At 35.3% G+C, this 16,149-nt stretch overlaps 1 protein-coding gene across 6 annotated transcripts in view; it reads left to right on the forward strand.

Annotated features, from left to right (window-relative positions):
• The window catches only part of GDAP2 (ganglioside induced differentiation associated protein 2), a 65,722-nt gene that overhangs the window by 22,810 nt on the left and 26,763 nt on the right, over nucleotides 1-16,149 (forward strand). For all 6 annotated transcript variants that reach the window (XM_021674145.2, XM_021674150.2, XM_021674147.2 and 3 more), the window contains exons 7-8: nucleotides 6,659-6,818; nucleotides 8,787-8,943. In XM_021674145.2, the coding sequence (XP_021529820.2) occupies nucleotides 6,659-6,818; nucleotides 8,787-8,943 (317 nt within the window). The remainder of the gene's footprint in view (nucleotides 1-6,658; nucleotides 6,819-8,786; nucleotides 8,944-16,149) is intronic.

Here is a 16,149-nt window from a genome sequence, read left to right on the forward strand (position 1 = left end):
GTAGAGTTGTTCTGCTTGGCCCCTGTGTTAGCTCTCAAAGCATCACCTTCTAAGCACTGCATGTTTGGGGAGCGTAACTGGAAAACTAACATGCCAGAAAAGCTTTGGTGTCTGGCTGACCAGGTGACAGCCTAGCCTAGTGGCTGGCACTGTGAGATTTATATATTTTATTATAGTACTTAGGTTTAATATATTTCCATTTAATTTCAAGCCATTCTAAAAAATAGTTTATTCTTATCTCATTACACTTTAATTTTGGAGTGCTTTGTCTAATTCAGCTTACAGTATTTCCTAGTTTTGTATCACTGAGCAAGTTACTTAACTTCTCTGCTTCGGTAAAATTGGAATACTAATAGTACCTGTATCCAGTTTTTTGTGATAATTAAATAAGCTAATACATTTGTATTAGCTATCTATTGGTGAAGTATCTATTCAAAGCATATGTGGCTACATATAAAATATATATGCACTTTTGAATTTGCTGGAAAAAGGCACATTTACTTTGTTTCATCTTTTTTATTTATACATAGAGTCTTCCAGTGATCCTTTACTGAATGTTTAGCATATATCAGGTTTACTATATTAGGTCCTGGGAATACACCAGTGAAAAAATAATGGTTGTTTCCTCAAGGAGCCTTTATCCTTTAGTGGAGATAGATAATTCAGAGAAGTTAGGATAATTGTTATAAGTGCATTAATGGAGGTATGGGAAGGATAGGACATAACTTTACCCTGGCATGAGGTTAGGAATGCTTCCCATAGGAAGTGATATGTAAGTTGAAATAATTGTAAAAGGTACATAAGGTTTGCCAAGGGAGAGAGGCAAGTGACAGCAGTCATACAAGCCTGAGCAAAGGCATAGAAATAAGATATAGCATGGAGTGTTTAGTATTGCTGTTGCATAAAATGTGAGGCTCACAGTGGCAACAATGAAAGTTAGATAGGGGTAAGATCACTCAAGGCCTTGTGTCACAAGCTGTGATATTTAGACTTTATTAATTAAGTAATGGGAAACAAAAGAGCTTTACTCAAATGATGTCATCTACTTTCTGTTTTAGCTGTGTGGAGGATGATTTGGAAAGAGAAAGACTAATGGCAGGAAGAGATAACAGGTGGTAGCAATACTCCACATGAGAAATGATCAGGCCTGAACAAGGGTACTGGTAGTGTTAAAATTTTAAATATTTAGTAAATAAATTCAACTGGAGTTGGTGGTCGATTAAATACATGTGGGAAAAAAGAGTTAAGCATGACTTCTAGGTTTTTGGCTTGAATTACTAGATAGTGATACCACCATTGAGATAGAAATAGAAAGCAGGAAAAGTTTTGGAGATGGGATGAAGACAAATTATTTTCTCAACACGTTGTCTTAGAGGATCAGTGGATCATCAGGAACAGAGGCTCAGCAAACCATTGTGCTTATCAGTTTGAAGCTGAGGGGTGAAGTCTAGTTTAGAGATTTGTCCATTTTCATAGGGTAGGATACAAATGAGATAGGGCTCTTGCTCTCAGGGAGTTGGCAGACTAATGCTGAAACAGCCAGGTAAACAAAGATCACCCTACAGTGTGGCAAATGCTCTGCTAAGGTTTGCCCCACAGTACCATGGCAACTTATCATGACACCTGACCCAGATTTAGAGGAACAGAGAATAAGTCTTTGCCCTCAGTATACTTGGGAAAGTAATCACCATTTACCATCTTTTTCTCAAAAGTTATTTGTGAATAATTTATAGAAGAATAAACGGATAATGAAAAACAAGTTTATTAGACATTTTAGTAAGAATTTAAACATAACCTCTTTGTGTCAACTAAATACTGTTGCACAGACATAAAAGATGAAAGAATACTGTCAAACATCCTTTTAGTAAAATGAGATTGTCCAGGTTCCTATCACAAAATAGTATCTGATTAAGTTCTTCTTGTTGAATGGCTTACTGAATGAGAATACCAGATTTCCCTTTTGTTCTTAGAAATACATGGTAGCATGCCTGTAATCCCAGCACTTGGGTAGGCTGAAGTGGGTGGATCACCTGAGGTCAGTAGTTCAAGACCAGCCTGGCCAACATGGTGAAACCCTGTCTCCACTAAAAATTAAAAAAAAAAAAATTAGCTGGATATGGTGGCAGATGCCTGTACTCCCAGCTATTAGGGAGGCTGATATATGAGAATTGATTGAACCCAGGAAGCAGTGGTTGCAGTGAGTCGAGATTGTGCCACTGACTCCAGCCAGGGTGACAGAGCAAGATTATGTCTCAAAAAAAGAAAAAAATACATTATCAACTCATAGATTATTGAATTTGAGAGATAATCTAGAATGTTATTGTCTGAAGACTCAGAGTCTGAAACTTCACCTTATACAGTAAATCTTACGATCATCATTAAGAGGGCTGCTGTCTATCTCGTTACATTCATCTTTGATTTATTTAATGATTCCAAAATGTTTTCTTCATTTAATTATCTTCTCTTTAATATTATGGACTGCAAATGAAAAATTTGGAATTCTCAACTCTGTCCAGTAAAGTTAAAAATATACTACATGCCAGAAAACCATAGAGCAATATCTCTTATGACTAGAAATGCAAAAATTACCAAACCAAATCCAACAGCATATAAAAGAATTGTATACCACCCCAAAGTGGGACTTATTTCAGGAATGCAGGGTTGGTTCAGCATACAAGAATCTGAATCAATGTTATATACCATATTAATAGAATAAAGTGTAAAAGCCACAGGACCGTCTCAATAGATGTAGAAAAGAACATTGAAAAAATGCAACATTCTTTCTTGATAACAACAGTCAACAAACTAGTAATAAAAGAGAACTTATTCAACTTGAAAAAGGGAATCTGTGGGAAACCCTTAGCTCACATACTTAATGATTAAATACTGAAAGCTTTCTGCCTAAGATCAGGAAGAAGACAAAGATTTTCGCTCTTGCCAGTTCTATTCAATATTTTACTAGAGTTACTAGCCAGGGCATTTGGCTAAGAGAAAGAAATAAAAAGCACCCGAACTGAAAAGAACAAAGTAAAAGTACCTTTATTTGCAGACAGCGTGATCTTATCAAAAATACTAAAGAGTCCACACACACACACACACACACACACACACACACTCACACACACGAAAACACTGTTAGACCTAATAGAGTTCCAGTGGGGTTACAGGATGTAAGATCAATATACAAAAATAAATTGTATTTCTGCACACTAACAATGACCAATCCAGAAACAAAAATTAAGAAAACAATTCTACTTATAGTAGCATCCAAAAATAATGAAATATTTAGAACTAAACTTAAAGATTTGTACATTTAAAACTATAAGACTTCTTTGAAAGAAAATTTTAAAAACACAAATAAATGGAAAGACATCTGTGTTCACGGATTAAAAGACTTAATGTTGTTAAGATGACTTTACTGACCATTTTCCCTACATTGTGTTACAGACTTAACGTAATCCCTATCAAAATCCCAACTCGTTTTTTGCAGAAATTGTCAAGTTGATCCTAAATGATATGCGAGAGACCCAGAATAGTCAAAACAGTTTTGGAAAAAAAGAACAACATTGGAAGATTCACACCTACCAATTTCAAAACTCACTACAAAGCTGTAATAATCAAGACTGTGGTACTGGCATAAGGATAAATGTATAGGTCAATGGAATCGAATTTCTGACAGTGGTTTCAAGACAATTAATGAGGAAAAGCATTGTCTTTTCAACAAGTGGTATTGGGACTACTGGATATCCACATGCAAAAGAACAAAGTTGGATTCCTACCTTATACCATATACAAAAATTAGCTCAAAAGGAATCTAGGACCTCAATGTAAGAGCTAAAGTTATAAAACTCTTAGAAGAAAGTGTAGATATAAATCTTCCTGATTGTGGGTTAGGCAGTGGTTTATTAGATATGACACCAAAAGCACAAACAGCCAAAATACAAATGGATAAATTAAGCACTTATAATTCAACAAAAGACAAGCAAATTTAAAAGTGAACAAACGTTTTGAACAGACATGTTGTTTCATGCCTAGGTTTTAATTTACAAAGGTGACTGAGTGAGGAGACAGAGAGGTCTATGGCAAGAAAGACTGTTAAAAGAAAGAAAGAAAAGTTTAGTGGGCCACAGGAGGAACACTAGGTTTCAGTCAGGAGGCAGAAGCAGGAGTGTGAGGAAATCCTGAACCAGAGCCTTTATTGGGTTTTCCTTGGGAAAGGCAAGGCAGGGCAGAACTTACAGCTTAGGACTGGCTAGTTTGAATAATTCCATTATTCTGGGCTATAGGACTAATCTCTAGATTCCTAATAGCTGACCCTGGGATGATTTAAACCAGGAGAAATACTTGCTTGGTGTGTAAGAGTTAGGTAAGGAAATGATTAGGACTGTAGATTTGGAATTGGTTGGTTGGCATATGCAAGATACGCTGTTTACTATCTTTAGGAATTAGCTATCCCTTACAGGGACAGTCTTCTCAGGCTAGAAAACTTTTTAAGACGTGAAAACATTATAAAATACAAAAAAACAAAAAGTTAAACATAATTAACATACATTTTTTTGAAGAAGATATACAGATGGCCGGTAAGCACTGAAAAGGTGCTCCACACCATTAGCCGTTAGAAAACTACAAGTCAAAACCACCATGGATACCACTTACACCCACTAACGTGGTTATAATTACGAAGGCAGGCAGTAGTAACAAGTGTTGGTGAGGATATGGAGAAAATGGAATACTCATAGATAGTTAATGGAAATGTAAAAATGGTGCAGCTACTTTGGAAAACAGTCTGGCAGTCAATGAAAAAGTTAAAACATACCATATAATGCAGCAATTTGACTCGTAGGTATATATAGAAGAGAACTGAAAATACTTCCACACAAAAACTTGTACACAAATATTTGTAGTAGCATCATTCATAATAGCCAAAAAGTAGAAACAACTGAAATGTCATCACCTGATGAACTAATTGACAAACAAAATGTGGTGTGTGTATGCGTGTGTGTATGTGCATATTTGTTAGAATATCATTCAGCCATAAAAAAGAATGAAGTACTGATAACTGCTACAATGTGGGTTAACCTTGAAGACATCATGCTAAATGAAAGAAATCAGACACAATATGCCACATACTGTAGTCCTTTTTTTTTTTTTTTTTTTTTGAGACGCAGTCTCACTCTGTTACCAGGCTGGAGTGGAGTGGCATAATCTCAGCTCACTGCAACCTCTGCCTCAAGGGATTCCCCTGCCTCAGCCTCCTGAGTAGCTGGGACTACAGGTGTGCACCACCATGCCCAGCTAATTTTTTGTATTTTAGTAGAGACGGGGTTTCACCATGTTGGCCAGGATGGTCTTAAACTCCTGACCTCGTGATCCACCCGCCTTGATCCCCAAAGTGCTGGGATTATAGGTGTGGACTACCACACCTGGCCAAATATCCAAAAATAGACAAATTCATAGTGACAGAAAGAAGATTAGTAATTGCTGGGGGTGGGAAAGGGAGGAATGGTGAATGACTACTAGTGGGTTTTAGAGTGGTGAAAATGTTCTGGAATTAAATAGTGGTGGTGATTATACCCCCTTTGTGAATACTGTATATGAAAAACCACTGAAGCTGGGTGTGGTAGTGTACACCTGTAATCCCAGCTACTGGGGAAGTTGAGGTGGGAAAATTGCTTGAGCCGAGAAGTTTGAGACCAGCCTGGGCAGCATAGCAATACCTCATCTCAAAGAAGAAAACAAACCAAAAAAACCACTGAATTGTATACTTCAAAAGGTGGCTTTTATGGTATATGAATTCTATCTCAGTTTTTTAAAAAAGGGTATAAAGATGGTATGTCCATCTTTTTATATATAGATATAGATATAGATATAGATATATATGCTTAAAAGATGATGCAATACTGTGGGCAACATAATATGAAAATGAAAGATAATGATTTCTTGAATGATTTCATTGTCCTAGGTGATTCCATCATTTTTTTTATTATTTTAATTTAGTCTTTTTTAGTATAGTTTTTAATAATTGATGAATAATTCTATGTAATGAGAAAACAATTCCTAGGATGATGAAAAAGTAACATGCTTCAAGATATAGGATAAATAAGAGCACTACATGTCTTTAATGTATTGCAGATTTATTAGTCTGTGGACCAATCAATATGGGAATTACAAGATAAGTTTTATTTTGTTTTTTTAACTAAAATTAATCTTTGTCCTTTGAAAAATTTTTAAGAAAGAATAAACATCATGAAAGAGAAATCCTTCACAAACAACTCAGAAACAATACCTGGGTTGAATGGACCCTGCTGGCACACTGAGGGTTAAGGAAGTAGCATTTGAGCTAGATCTTGAAGGACTGTTACCATTAGGAAGTGAAGGCAGGGTTGGGGACAGGAGTGGCAGGGCTTATGCATTCCAGGTTTAGTGACCTGGAATTGTTAGGATGGGCATGACATTTAACTTGACTAGATAACAATGTCCTTATCTTTAACGCAGAAGCTGATTGAGGGTTCCAGACAGTATCTAATCTGAGCTCAGAAGTGGTAAAGTCTATTCTTAATGGAGGTTATCTTCACAGTGTGCGAACAGCACTAAGTACTGCTGAGGTTTTCTTTATTGTGTCCTGTTTTTCACAGAATGTCTTGCTTTTCTGGCACAGGCTACTTACCAAAAGCTGCTACCTCTGTACTTCCCAAGGTCATTAAAGGAGGAGAATCGATCATTGCCATACCTACCCGCAGATATTGGAAATGCAGAAGGGGAGCCTGTGGTACCTGAACGACAGATTAGAATAAGTGAAAAACCTGGTGCTCCAGAAGGTGAGTTCTAGAGTTCTAACTTTTTAAATCTCCCTGTTAAGCAAAAATAAGGCACCAACCACCAAAGAAGTAAGAAGTTCAGCTTAACCTTTGGAAATCTCTCTATTAGCATGACACTGCAGTCAAGACCAGTTTAGAAGTTTTCAAGTTCTATTCTTGAAATTTATTCTTGAAATTAAAAATAAAATTATAGGTAAATAGATATATGTCAAGTCTGTGTTAGACAGTGGGGATTAAGAGGTGGCTATAACAATATTCTCACCCTAATGGAGCTTATAGTTTCATGCAAGATGCTGTTGAGATAATAAAGTATGTTATTGTCTAACATTTTAAATGGCTTTCAATATCCTCTAAAAATCATGTTTAACATTAAATACTAAGACAAGAATACTAGAACCATTCATTTTGTCTCCTCAGGTTATATACTGTTGTAGGTTGGAATAGCATGTAGAATGTGTTAGGATAGTAGCCCTTCTGTATCTGCTCTGTGTAGCACCTTGTAGTGATGTTCATGTGTACATATTGAAGGTTGTAAGTCCCTTCTGCAGAAACATGCCTCACAGGCTTCAGTGCTGGGACTCAGTCTCGACATCCAACAGCTTAAGGAATTACTGTGAAATTCCTAGTGTGAACACTTCTTTTAAAAATAAGCACCAAGCCAAAATCTTTAGGAAGCGACTCAAGATTTTTGTCACCAGTACATAGACTTTCATCAAGTGGAAGGAATTATAAGTGGTTTGGCATCAGAAAATATGAAGTGTCTGGAAACCAAGCTTTGCTAAAGGGGTACCCTTGCAGTTTGGGTGAGCCTCCAGTATAATATATCCTTGATATAATGCCAAGAGTTGTTTAGCAATCTTCATGCCTGGGACTACCATACAATTTTTCTTTCATAAAATGCATTTAGTGTGATAATTATGGTGAACAGCAAAACCACTTTGAGCACTGGACAGTAGATAAGACTAACTCATTTGCTAAAAGATTCTCTTCCTTCCACCATTCCCAGAGTGTTTGATTTGCATTCACATCTCAGAAAATACTTTTATGTTACAGGCCTTAGTGTTCTTAAATATTTTCAAATAGAATGTTAAATCTGTTAAAATGTATATAACCAAGCTTTACTTGAGGGGTGTTTTTAATTAAAGCAGGCCCTTCCGAGCTATTGGCCTGTCAGTTTGAGGAGTAGTGAAGTAGACGTGGGGAAATTCCAGCTGATTGTCCACCAGGTTGGAGGTTCCCCATGGTACAAGGTTTGTTTTGTTTTGTTTTTGCTTAACAGATCTACCAAGGCAATGAGCACCACACTAAGAGATAATCTGTTCTCAAGAGACTTGATTTCTGCTAATCTACCTCATAGTGGTTACATGATAGATTGGAAAGCTAATATGTTAGTTTGTAGTGAGAACTATAACTCTTATGGACCAAAATAACTATGTTGGTATGACCAGTATAGAAAACCAGGATGCTAAATTATAACTGAAATATTTCTTAAGGAATGTGGATTATACTCTGTGATCCTGGTCCATTCATCTTGGGATATTACCTGACAGAAGGGCTAAATGCTTTCTCCATCAACAGTGCTGAATAAACCTTCCCAAATGCTTGTTTTTTATGCTTATTTTTTGTCAGATGCTGTGCAGTGAGCCATCTTTAAACTCAATACAATCTAATTACTTCTGTCTTTTTGTGTGTGACCACATTCTATTCTTTTCTTCCTATGACCCAGGTCACCCTGATTTTTTTTCACATACTGCTAAAACCTTTGTCACACATGGACAGGCAGTTTCTTTCATGATTTCAGTTTTAACAAATGCCTAAATCTGATTACAATTTCGTTCTCAAAAATAACCTTAACCCCACTTTTTTGAGTTACCTCTCTGTCATTCCTACTGCAGCATTCACAATATGTTTCATTTACTGTCTAGTTTTAGCATAAGCTCTCTATTGATAGTAACATTTTTGTTGCAGATAACCAAGAAGAGGAGGATGAAGGCTTGGGAGTTGATCTCTCTTTCATTGGTTCTCATGCTTTTGCTAGAATGGAAGGAGATATTGACAAGCAAAGAAAACTGATCCTTCAGGGACAATTATCAGAGGCAGCTCTGCAGAAGCAGCATCAAAGAAAGTAAGACAACCCTTCAGAGCTGTTAGATACATAAGAATATCAGAAACAAGAAAGGGACCTTACATCTGATGCATGAGCTACATGTATACATAATGCATTCGAATTTATTTTTTATGACAATCAGTGAGGAAGATATCGTCCCCATTTTGGAGGTGCTAACACTCAAAGTTAAGAAAGTTATAGTGGCCACAGTTAACATGTGGTGAAACTGGTATTCAGTTGCATGTCTGATTTCAGAGCTCCTACCCTGTGTACTATAATTGTAGTGCCTCCATGCAAGGTTTACATTTTAAAAGGAGAAATTGGGAAAAGGGAAAGGCAGTTACAAAGCTTTTACTTAGCTCTACTTTATAGTTAAAGGATAATCTACAATTTAATTAAATTTAAAGAGCTTTATTTCTCCCTGACTTATCCCAAGGACCTTATAAGACATGCAAACCAGTTCTTCCATATGTCTTCTAAAACAATTTTGAAGAAATCCTTTTAAAAACATAGAAGCAGCTTTTGTACTTTTGGATAAGTTTTCCCAAAGAGAAAGTCTTTGTAAAGCTAGCTGCTTTTCAAAAAAGTCTAAAGAAGATTTTAAAAAATAAATAAATAAAACTGTAAATGTCTACCATCCATTGCCTTATAGGGTTAATTGAGGAGTAGTACCTCATAGGTTTTTTGTGATCATTAGATGAGATAATGTAATGAGCTTTATTTAGCATAGCACCTGATACTTGTCAAGCTCTTAAAATTGTTCTCTGTTGTATCGAGCAAATCATGGCTTGTTTTATCTTTGAGCTTTGGTACTTCCAATCCCTTTTGAATGGGCTACTCTCATCCTTCAATTTCTATTCAGGTTTCAAAAGCAATTGTCTCTGGAGGCCTAACTACCAAGTCTGGAACAGATGCCACCTCCTGTATGCTTTTTTCATACCCTGTACTCACCCAAAGCATAGCATAGCATTTTTCGTGCTGTAATGTAATGATGTCTGCATGCTGTCTGTCTCCACTGATAAAGTGGGGGTTGGACTACATGATCTTTGGAGTCCTTTACAGAATTAGTATTTTGTGTCTCCTCAATTCCTGGTCTTCCTTTATTCTGATTTTAATTTAAAAAAACAAAAGCATATGAGCCACTAGGGGGCACCAAGGAACAGCTTTTCCAAGTGAGGCAGCCACAGTCAAATACTACTCAAGTGGTTTCTAAACTTGGCCATATGTGTTAAGACTCATCGGATGGACATTTTTCATTAATTACAATGTCTGGGCTCCTCACATGATTGAGATCTGGGACTTCTTAAGTATCAAGCTCCTTTGCACTCTTAAAAATTATTGAGGACCCCAGAGAGCTTTTGTTTACATGGGTTATATCTATCAATATTTATCACATGAGAAAGTATTTATTTTTAAATAACTGTTTTTTAATTTAATGAAAAAGAGTAGTGTTTTGTATTTTTAAAATCTTGCAAATCATTTAATGTTTGACTTAATCGAAGACAGCTGGATTCTCATATCGCATTCAAACTGCTGCAGTAAGTTGTTTTGTCTAAAGTATATGAAGAAAACCTGACCTCACTAAGATTATAATTGGAAAATGGAGGAGCATTTTAGCAGCCTTTTAAAATAATTGGGATATTCATCTTTGATACTATACCAGAATTTGATAAATAGTGTTTTAAAATATAGTTGTCATGTAGAATCTCAAACTGTATCCATGAATTTTTTAATTCTATTATATTAAAATGTGTTGTTCTATGCTGTACTTTGAACAAATTTGATAATAAGAATTTGTAGCATGACTTTATAGCATAATATGTTGGCTTTTTGGAAAATTTTGATTCATTGAATTATTCAGAGCTCCAAATATTGACACATTTCTTTATACAGTATCAAAAAAATTGTATTTGTTAGTATCAATTGTATAGTATCACCATTCTCATCAGAAAAGTCTTTAATATTAGAAACGATCAAGCTTCTGATGACAATAAAAATGTTTCAAATATATATATATATAGCTCAACTTTTATCATTGGCAACAAATACTGTTGGTTATTTTTCTTGAAATGTCAGGGTCACTTCATTCATTTTTGGGAAAACACCTGCCAGATTTTCATGTTGAATAACTATTTTTTGTCTTCTAGTCATTCTTTGAAGTAAAAATGGTATTGCATGAAAAAAAGCAACTAGTTCAGCTCACAACTCAATCACATGATGTTTTTTTTCAAGACAACCTCACACTTCAGTATGCCAAAGTACTTTGTATGTTCTTCCCATTTTGTCTTGCATTAATTTAAAAAGATGGATTCTCAAGCTGATTTAATAAAATTAATAATTTTTACTTCTCCATTGAAGACATTCTTAAATGGAACTGGCCTTTTTTGTTTATTGGTGCCTCTGTCTTGATTTGTGGTAAGGCTATTATGAGCTGTTTTTACCCATCAGTTGCTTTTGCACTATTAGTACAAATGTCTATATAGTGAAAAATGCAAATAATGTTATTACAAAAATAATTTTGAACTTACAGCCTCCTGAAGGCATTTCAGGAACTCTTTAGAAGTCTACAGACTACACTTTGAGAATCACAGTGTTCTCTCACCAGTACTTTATAGTTGGAAGGAATTTTGGTGATCATTTGTTAATAGTTTTCCAAAGTGGAGTCCTCAGTCCATCAACATTAGAATCACTAAGAGTGCTTGTTAAAAATCTGTATCCCACACCAAACTTCCAGGATCAAACTTCTTGTTCTCCATGGAAAGGACTCAGAAACCTTTCTGAAGTTTCTTAGATGATTCTTTTGGGCCCTAAATCACTGACCTAGCATGACCCCATTATATTACATGAGGTAAATTGCAGCTAGCCCACAGTTACAGCTACTTAAAGAAGATCCTTCAATGTAGCCTCTGCAGCATATCTCCCTTCCCTATCGTCACCTTCAGCCCACACACAAGCCAACTTCAGAGAGTTGGGAAAGAACAAGAGACTTTTTATATTCACATATAAAGAACTACCTGATTATCACCTTTCTCAAAACAACCTGTTCTCTTCTGTCCATTTTCTCTCTCACACACACATATACAAACTTATACACTACATACGTAACTCATTTCTCCATAAAATAGTTTTAAGTTTGTCTTTGGGCTGGTTGCTTTTTTTTTTTTCCTCCTAAATGAGTTGACTAGTTTTAATTAGTAACTATTAGTTTAAGCCAGTATTAAAAGGAATTTATATTCACTTATCTCACACTTTCTGGAAAGGAGTCCTATAGCATGTAAAGCATTGTCCTTTGTATTGGTAGAGGGCCTTGATCTTGAGAGTCAATTTTGTAACACAGTTGACTTTTTCCATTTTGTTTAGGAAATGAACACTTATTCTACAAGATAATATTGTAATTGCAGGTTCACAGAGATAAAGTACTCCCCATCTTCTGGAAATCCATGAATGAGCCACGCTACCTTCTATTGAGGCAGAAGTTCAGAACTGCAGTCAGGTTGTGTGAACACATAGTTGCAAGCTTGGAGAACAGCATAGCCTATGGCTCCCAAAGCTATTTGCTTGAGTAAGGAGCTGTGTCTGAACAAAAGATTTTTCTGATTTCCCATTTATGTATCCAGTGTCTGTGATGATTGAAGATGAGATCTTCTCTTCATCTATAAAGCAGGATACTTCAGAGTGTTGTTAAAAACTTTAGACAAAATAAACTTAATGGAGTTTATTTGAGCAAAGAAGGATTCATGAATCAGATAGCACTCAAAACCAGAAGCGGTTCAGAGAACTTCAGTATAGCAGCGTGAGCCAGAGACTTTTATAGGCTGACTGCAGAAGCAAAGTATAGGAATTACTTGATTGGCTGCAGCTAGGTGTTTGCTTTATTTGGGTTTGATCCAACTAGTTTTACATTTGTGATTGACTGAAACTCGGTTTAGTTGCCCTTTTGTTTGTTTGTTTGTTTGTTTCCAAAATTAATCAGTTACAAGGGATTTCTCTAAGTTAAATTTTGGTATGGTTGTGTAAGGGTTCCTGGTGTGGAAGCAACCCTAAGCTAATTGGCCTCCTTCTATTTTGTTTTAGCAGTGATAACAGCAATTCTCAAAAGTATGGTCCAGAGAGGAAGCTGATACTCTGTTTTCTTCTCAAAAATGTGGTCCAGGGAACTTATATACTGTTTTTATAATGTGGTCAGGCATGGTGGCTCATGCCTGTAATTCCAGCACATTAGGAGGCCAACGTGGGTCGATCGTTTGAGTCTAGTAGTTTAAGAAACCCTGTCTTTCCAAAAAAATTAGCCAGACATGCTGATGCATGCCTGTATTCCCAACTACACAGGAGGGCGTGGAGCTCAGGAGGTGATGGAATTGCAGTGAGCTGTGATCGCACCACTGGGCTCCTGCCTGAGTGAAAGAGAGACTCTGTTTCAAAAAAAAAAAAAAATTTATAATGTTACTGAGACTTATTTTCCTTCTTCATTCACATTCTCTCACAGTGTTCAGTGGAGTTTTCTGGAGGCCACTCAGTATGTGATATTGCAGTAAATTAAATGCATACGCACATATGAGAATCTAGCAGAAAGTAAAGAGATTTGCAAGTTAAAAAAATACAACTCTTTTCTCCAAATAAGTCTTTAAAAAAAAAAAAGTTATGTTCACAAAATGGGTTTTTTATTGTTTTTAAATTAATATTTTAAAAATTTCTCTTTTTATTTTTAATATGAGAACTGATAGATACAAATCACACAAAAGATGTTTAAGGTCCTCAATAATTTATAAAACCATAAAAATGTCTACATTTTTTATGGATATATTTTGGTCCTGAGACCAAAAAGTTTTAGAATTGATGGCTATTTGTTGAGGAGTTTATGATATAACCAAGCTGTAAGTCATCTGTTTGCATGCTCAGCCATGTTTGAGATTGTAGGTTGTAGTTTTTAAAATTTCTTTCTCTTGATCTTTCTAAATCAGGCTTTTATTTTCACATATTGACTCTGGCTTCTGTTGATTTTGTTGATTAGTTGAACAACTGTTAAATTTTTTTTAACATTTTTAAAGTAAGTAGGTTTTTAGTTAGTAAATGTCTTTCTGAAAATCTTCAGTTCTTCCATCAGTAACACAACTAAAAGTCACATGGATTTGCAATGGTTTTATGTCACGCCCTTTGTAGCATTGCCTTACCACCTCAGTATCTCTTCAAAATAATTCTTTTTAACGTTTGAAAAATTAGACATGTTTTCTAATCTAGGTCTGTTTTCCAGTTGTGATTCTGATTTGGGTGAATCATGAGGTAGAACTTGGTTTCCTTAAAATATTAGGAACCTAGATACTCTTTTTCAAAAATACTGCTTTGAAACTCTTCATTATTTTACAGGGATATTTTCTTTCCTTTTTTATTAGTGTTACTTGGTTGGCTTAAGATTCAATTGCCTGTGACTCTTAGGTCATTTTTCTCAACAAAATCATTATCTTGTTCATTATTAAATATTTATTAGACCTTTACTAATATGCCAAATGTTGTGCTGGATACTACTGGTAATAAAGTGGCAAGCAAGACAGATATAGCACCCGCCTGCATGGAGCTTAGGGTCTTTCAGAGGAGAAAAATGTTAAATTAATTAGGATATGAATAATTGTTTAAGTTACAGTACAGGGTGCAATAAAAGGATACAACAAGGATCTTAACTAAATCTAGGATGTGTCAGTTGTATAAGATCCAGGAAAGCATCTGTTAATTCCAAAGACAGAATTTTCCCTGTGCTATTGATTTTACACAGATGGGTTAGTTATTAGTCTTTTAAGAGTGGTATAGTTTAAATTTTCTTTGTCATTCAGCTGTTGGCTGTACAGGTGGATGGTAATTTATTAACTGGAAAAAATTGGCTTATATTAGCTTTGTGAAAACAGTGTCCAACCTCAGCTGATTGCAACCCATTGAAAAACTAATCAGTATTTCTGCCTTTAGAGCATTCTAGTGACTTCTTTTTCTGCCTTTTTGTCACATTTTGTGTGATTATTTATCCATGATTATTATATTTACCCATAAAGTAATAGAATTTTGTTTATTTGGAATAAGAAAATATTTTATATAGGATATTTAGGAAATATCCTGTAGGAAACCAAGAAACTATTTCGAGTTCATATTTTCCTTTTAGCTGTGTTTTGATTTTTGGATTGGAACAAAAGATTGCATGTCTTTATTTAAACAAAACAGAACACTATAGTAAAAAGTGAGGTGCTGTTTACAAGAAATGTAATAGAAAACATGAAATTTTCTTTGAATAATGAAGTTTAGAAAAAAGAAGGAAAGCATTGTCTGTTGTGAGAAGAGTGCTTTTACTCTTTCTTCCCAATGGTTGATTTTTTAAAATTATGACTAAATAATCAAACTTACACAATCTATAGTGGGAATGGCAGAGACTTAATTAGGATAAAGAAGAAACCTGATGAAGATTGCAATCATGAGTTGTTGCATGGTCCTTAGAAACCAGAACAGGACCAGTGTCTCAGCAGTGATTCTAACCTTTTAAAAGTCATCAACCCTTTAAGAATCGGATGTAAACTATAAACCTTCTCCCCACAAATATGTTCATATAGATTTTGTCAACTAAAATCTATCTTTGGATCTCAAGTTGTTGATCACCAATCAAGGTTTAAAACATTTTAGAGTTTATACTATTTCTGTGTTCACATTATGGACAAATCAATTTTAGATAGATTAAGGACTTAAATTTTTTTTAATTTTGAAACTTGTGGAAGAAGTTATAGGTTAGTATCCTTCAAACCTTAGAGAAAGGGAAGATTTTTAAAGACATAAAAAGCATTGACTACTTGACCATTAATCTTTTGGATGTCATTTCCATTTGCAGAATCTTTACTGTCTCTTCCAGCTTTAACATCCTCTTAGCCAAAAGCCAAACCGCAGTCCATATGATCTGGTCTGTGGGATATCAGTACAACTAGTTTGATTAACTGATGATTAAATATGCCAGGACTTCCCAGATAAATTTACCCAACTCCTTTGTGATCCCACATAATATGTACAGCACTTGCCTGTTTTTCCCCTCAAAAGTGAACTTCTTGAGGGAGGCAACCATGTCCTTTCATGATCGTATTCTCCGTAACTATCATAGAGTAAGCACGCAAATCTTTGTTAAATGAGTGAGCATCTGTTTTGGAGACCTGCCATTGCTTTAGGCTTTCTCTATGCATGTTTTTAGTAAAGGAAAATAAT

The sequence above is a fragment of the Aotus nancymaae genome, unplaced genomic scaffold, assembly GCF_030222135.1.
Source record: "Aotus nancymaae isolate 86718 unplaced genomic scaffold, 86718_ANA_hifiasm-v0.15.2.pri h1tg000007l, whole genome shotgun sequence".
Classification (NCBI taxonomy): Eukaryota; Metazoa; Chordata; class Mammalia; order Primates; family Aotidae; genus Aotus; species Aotus nancymaae.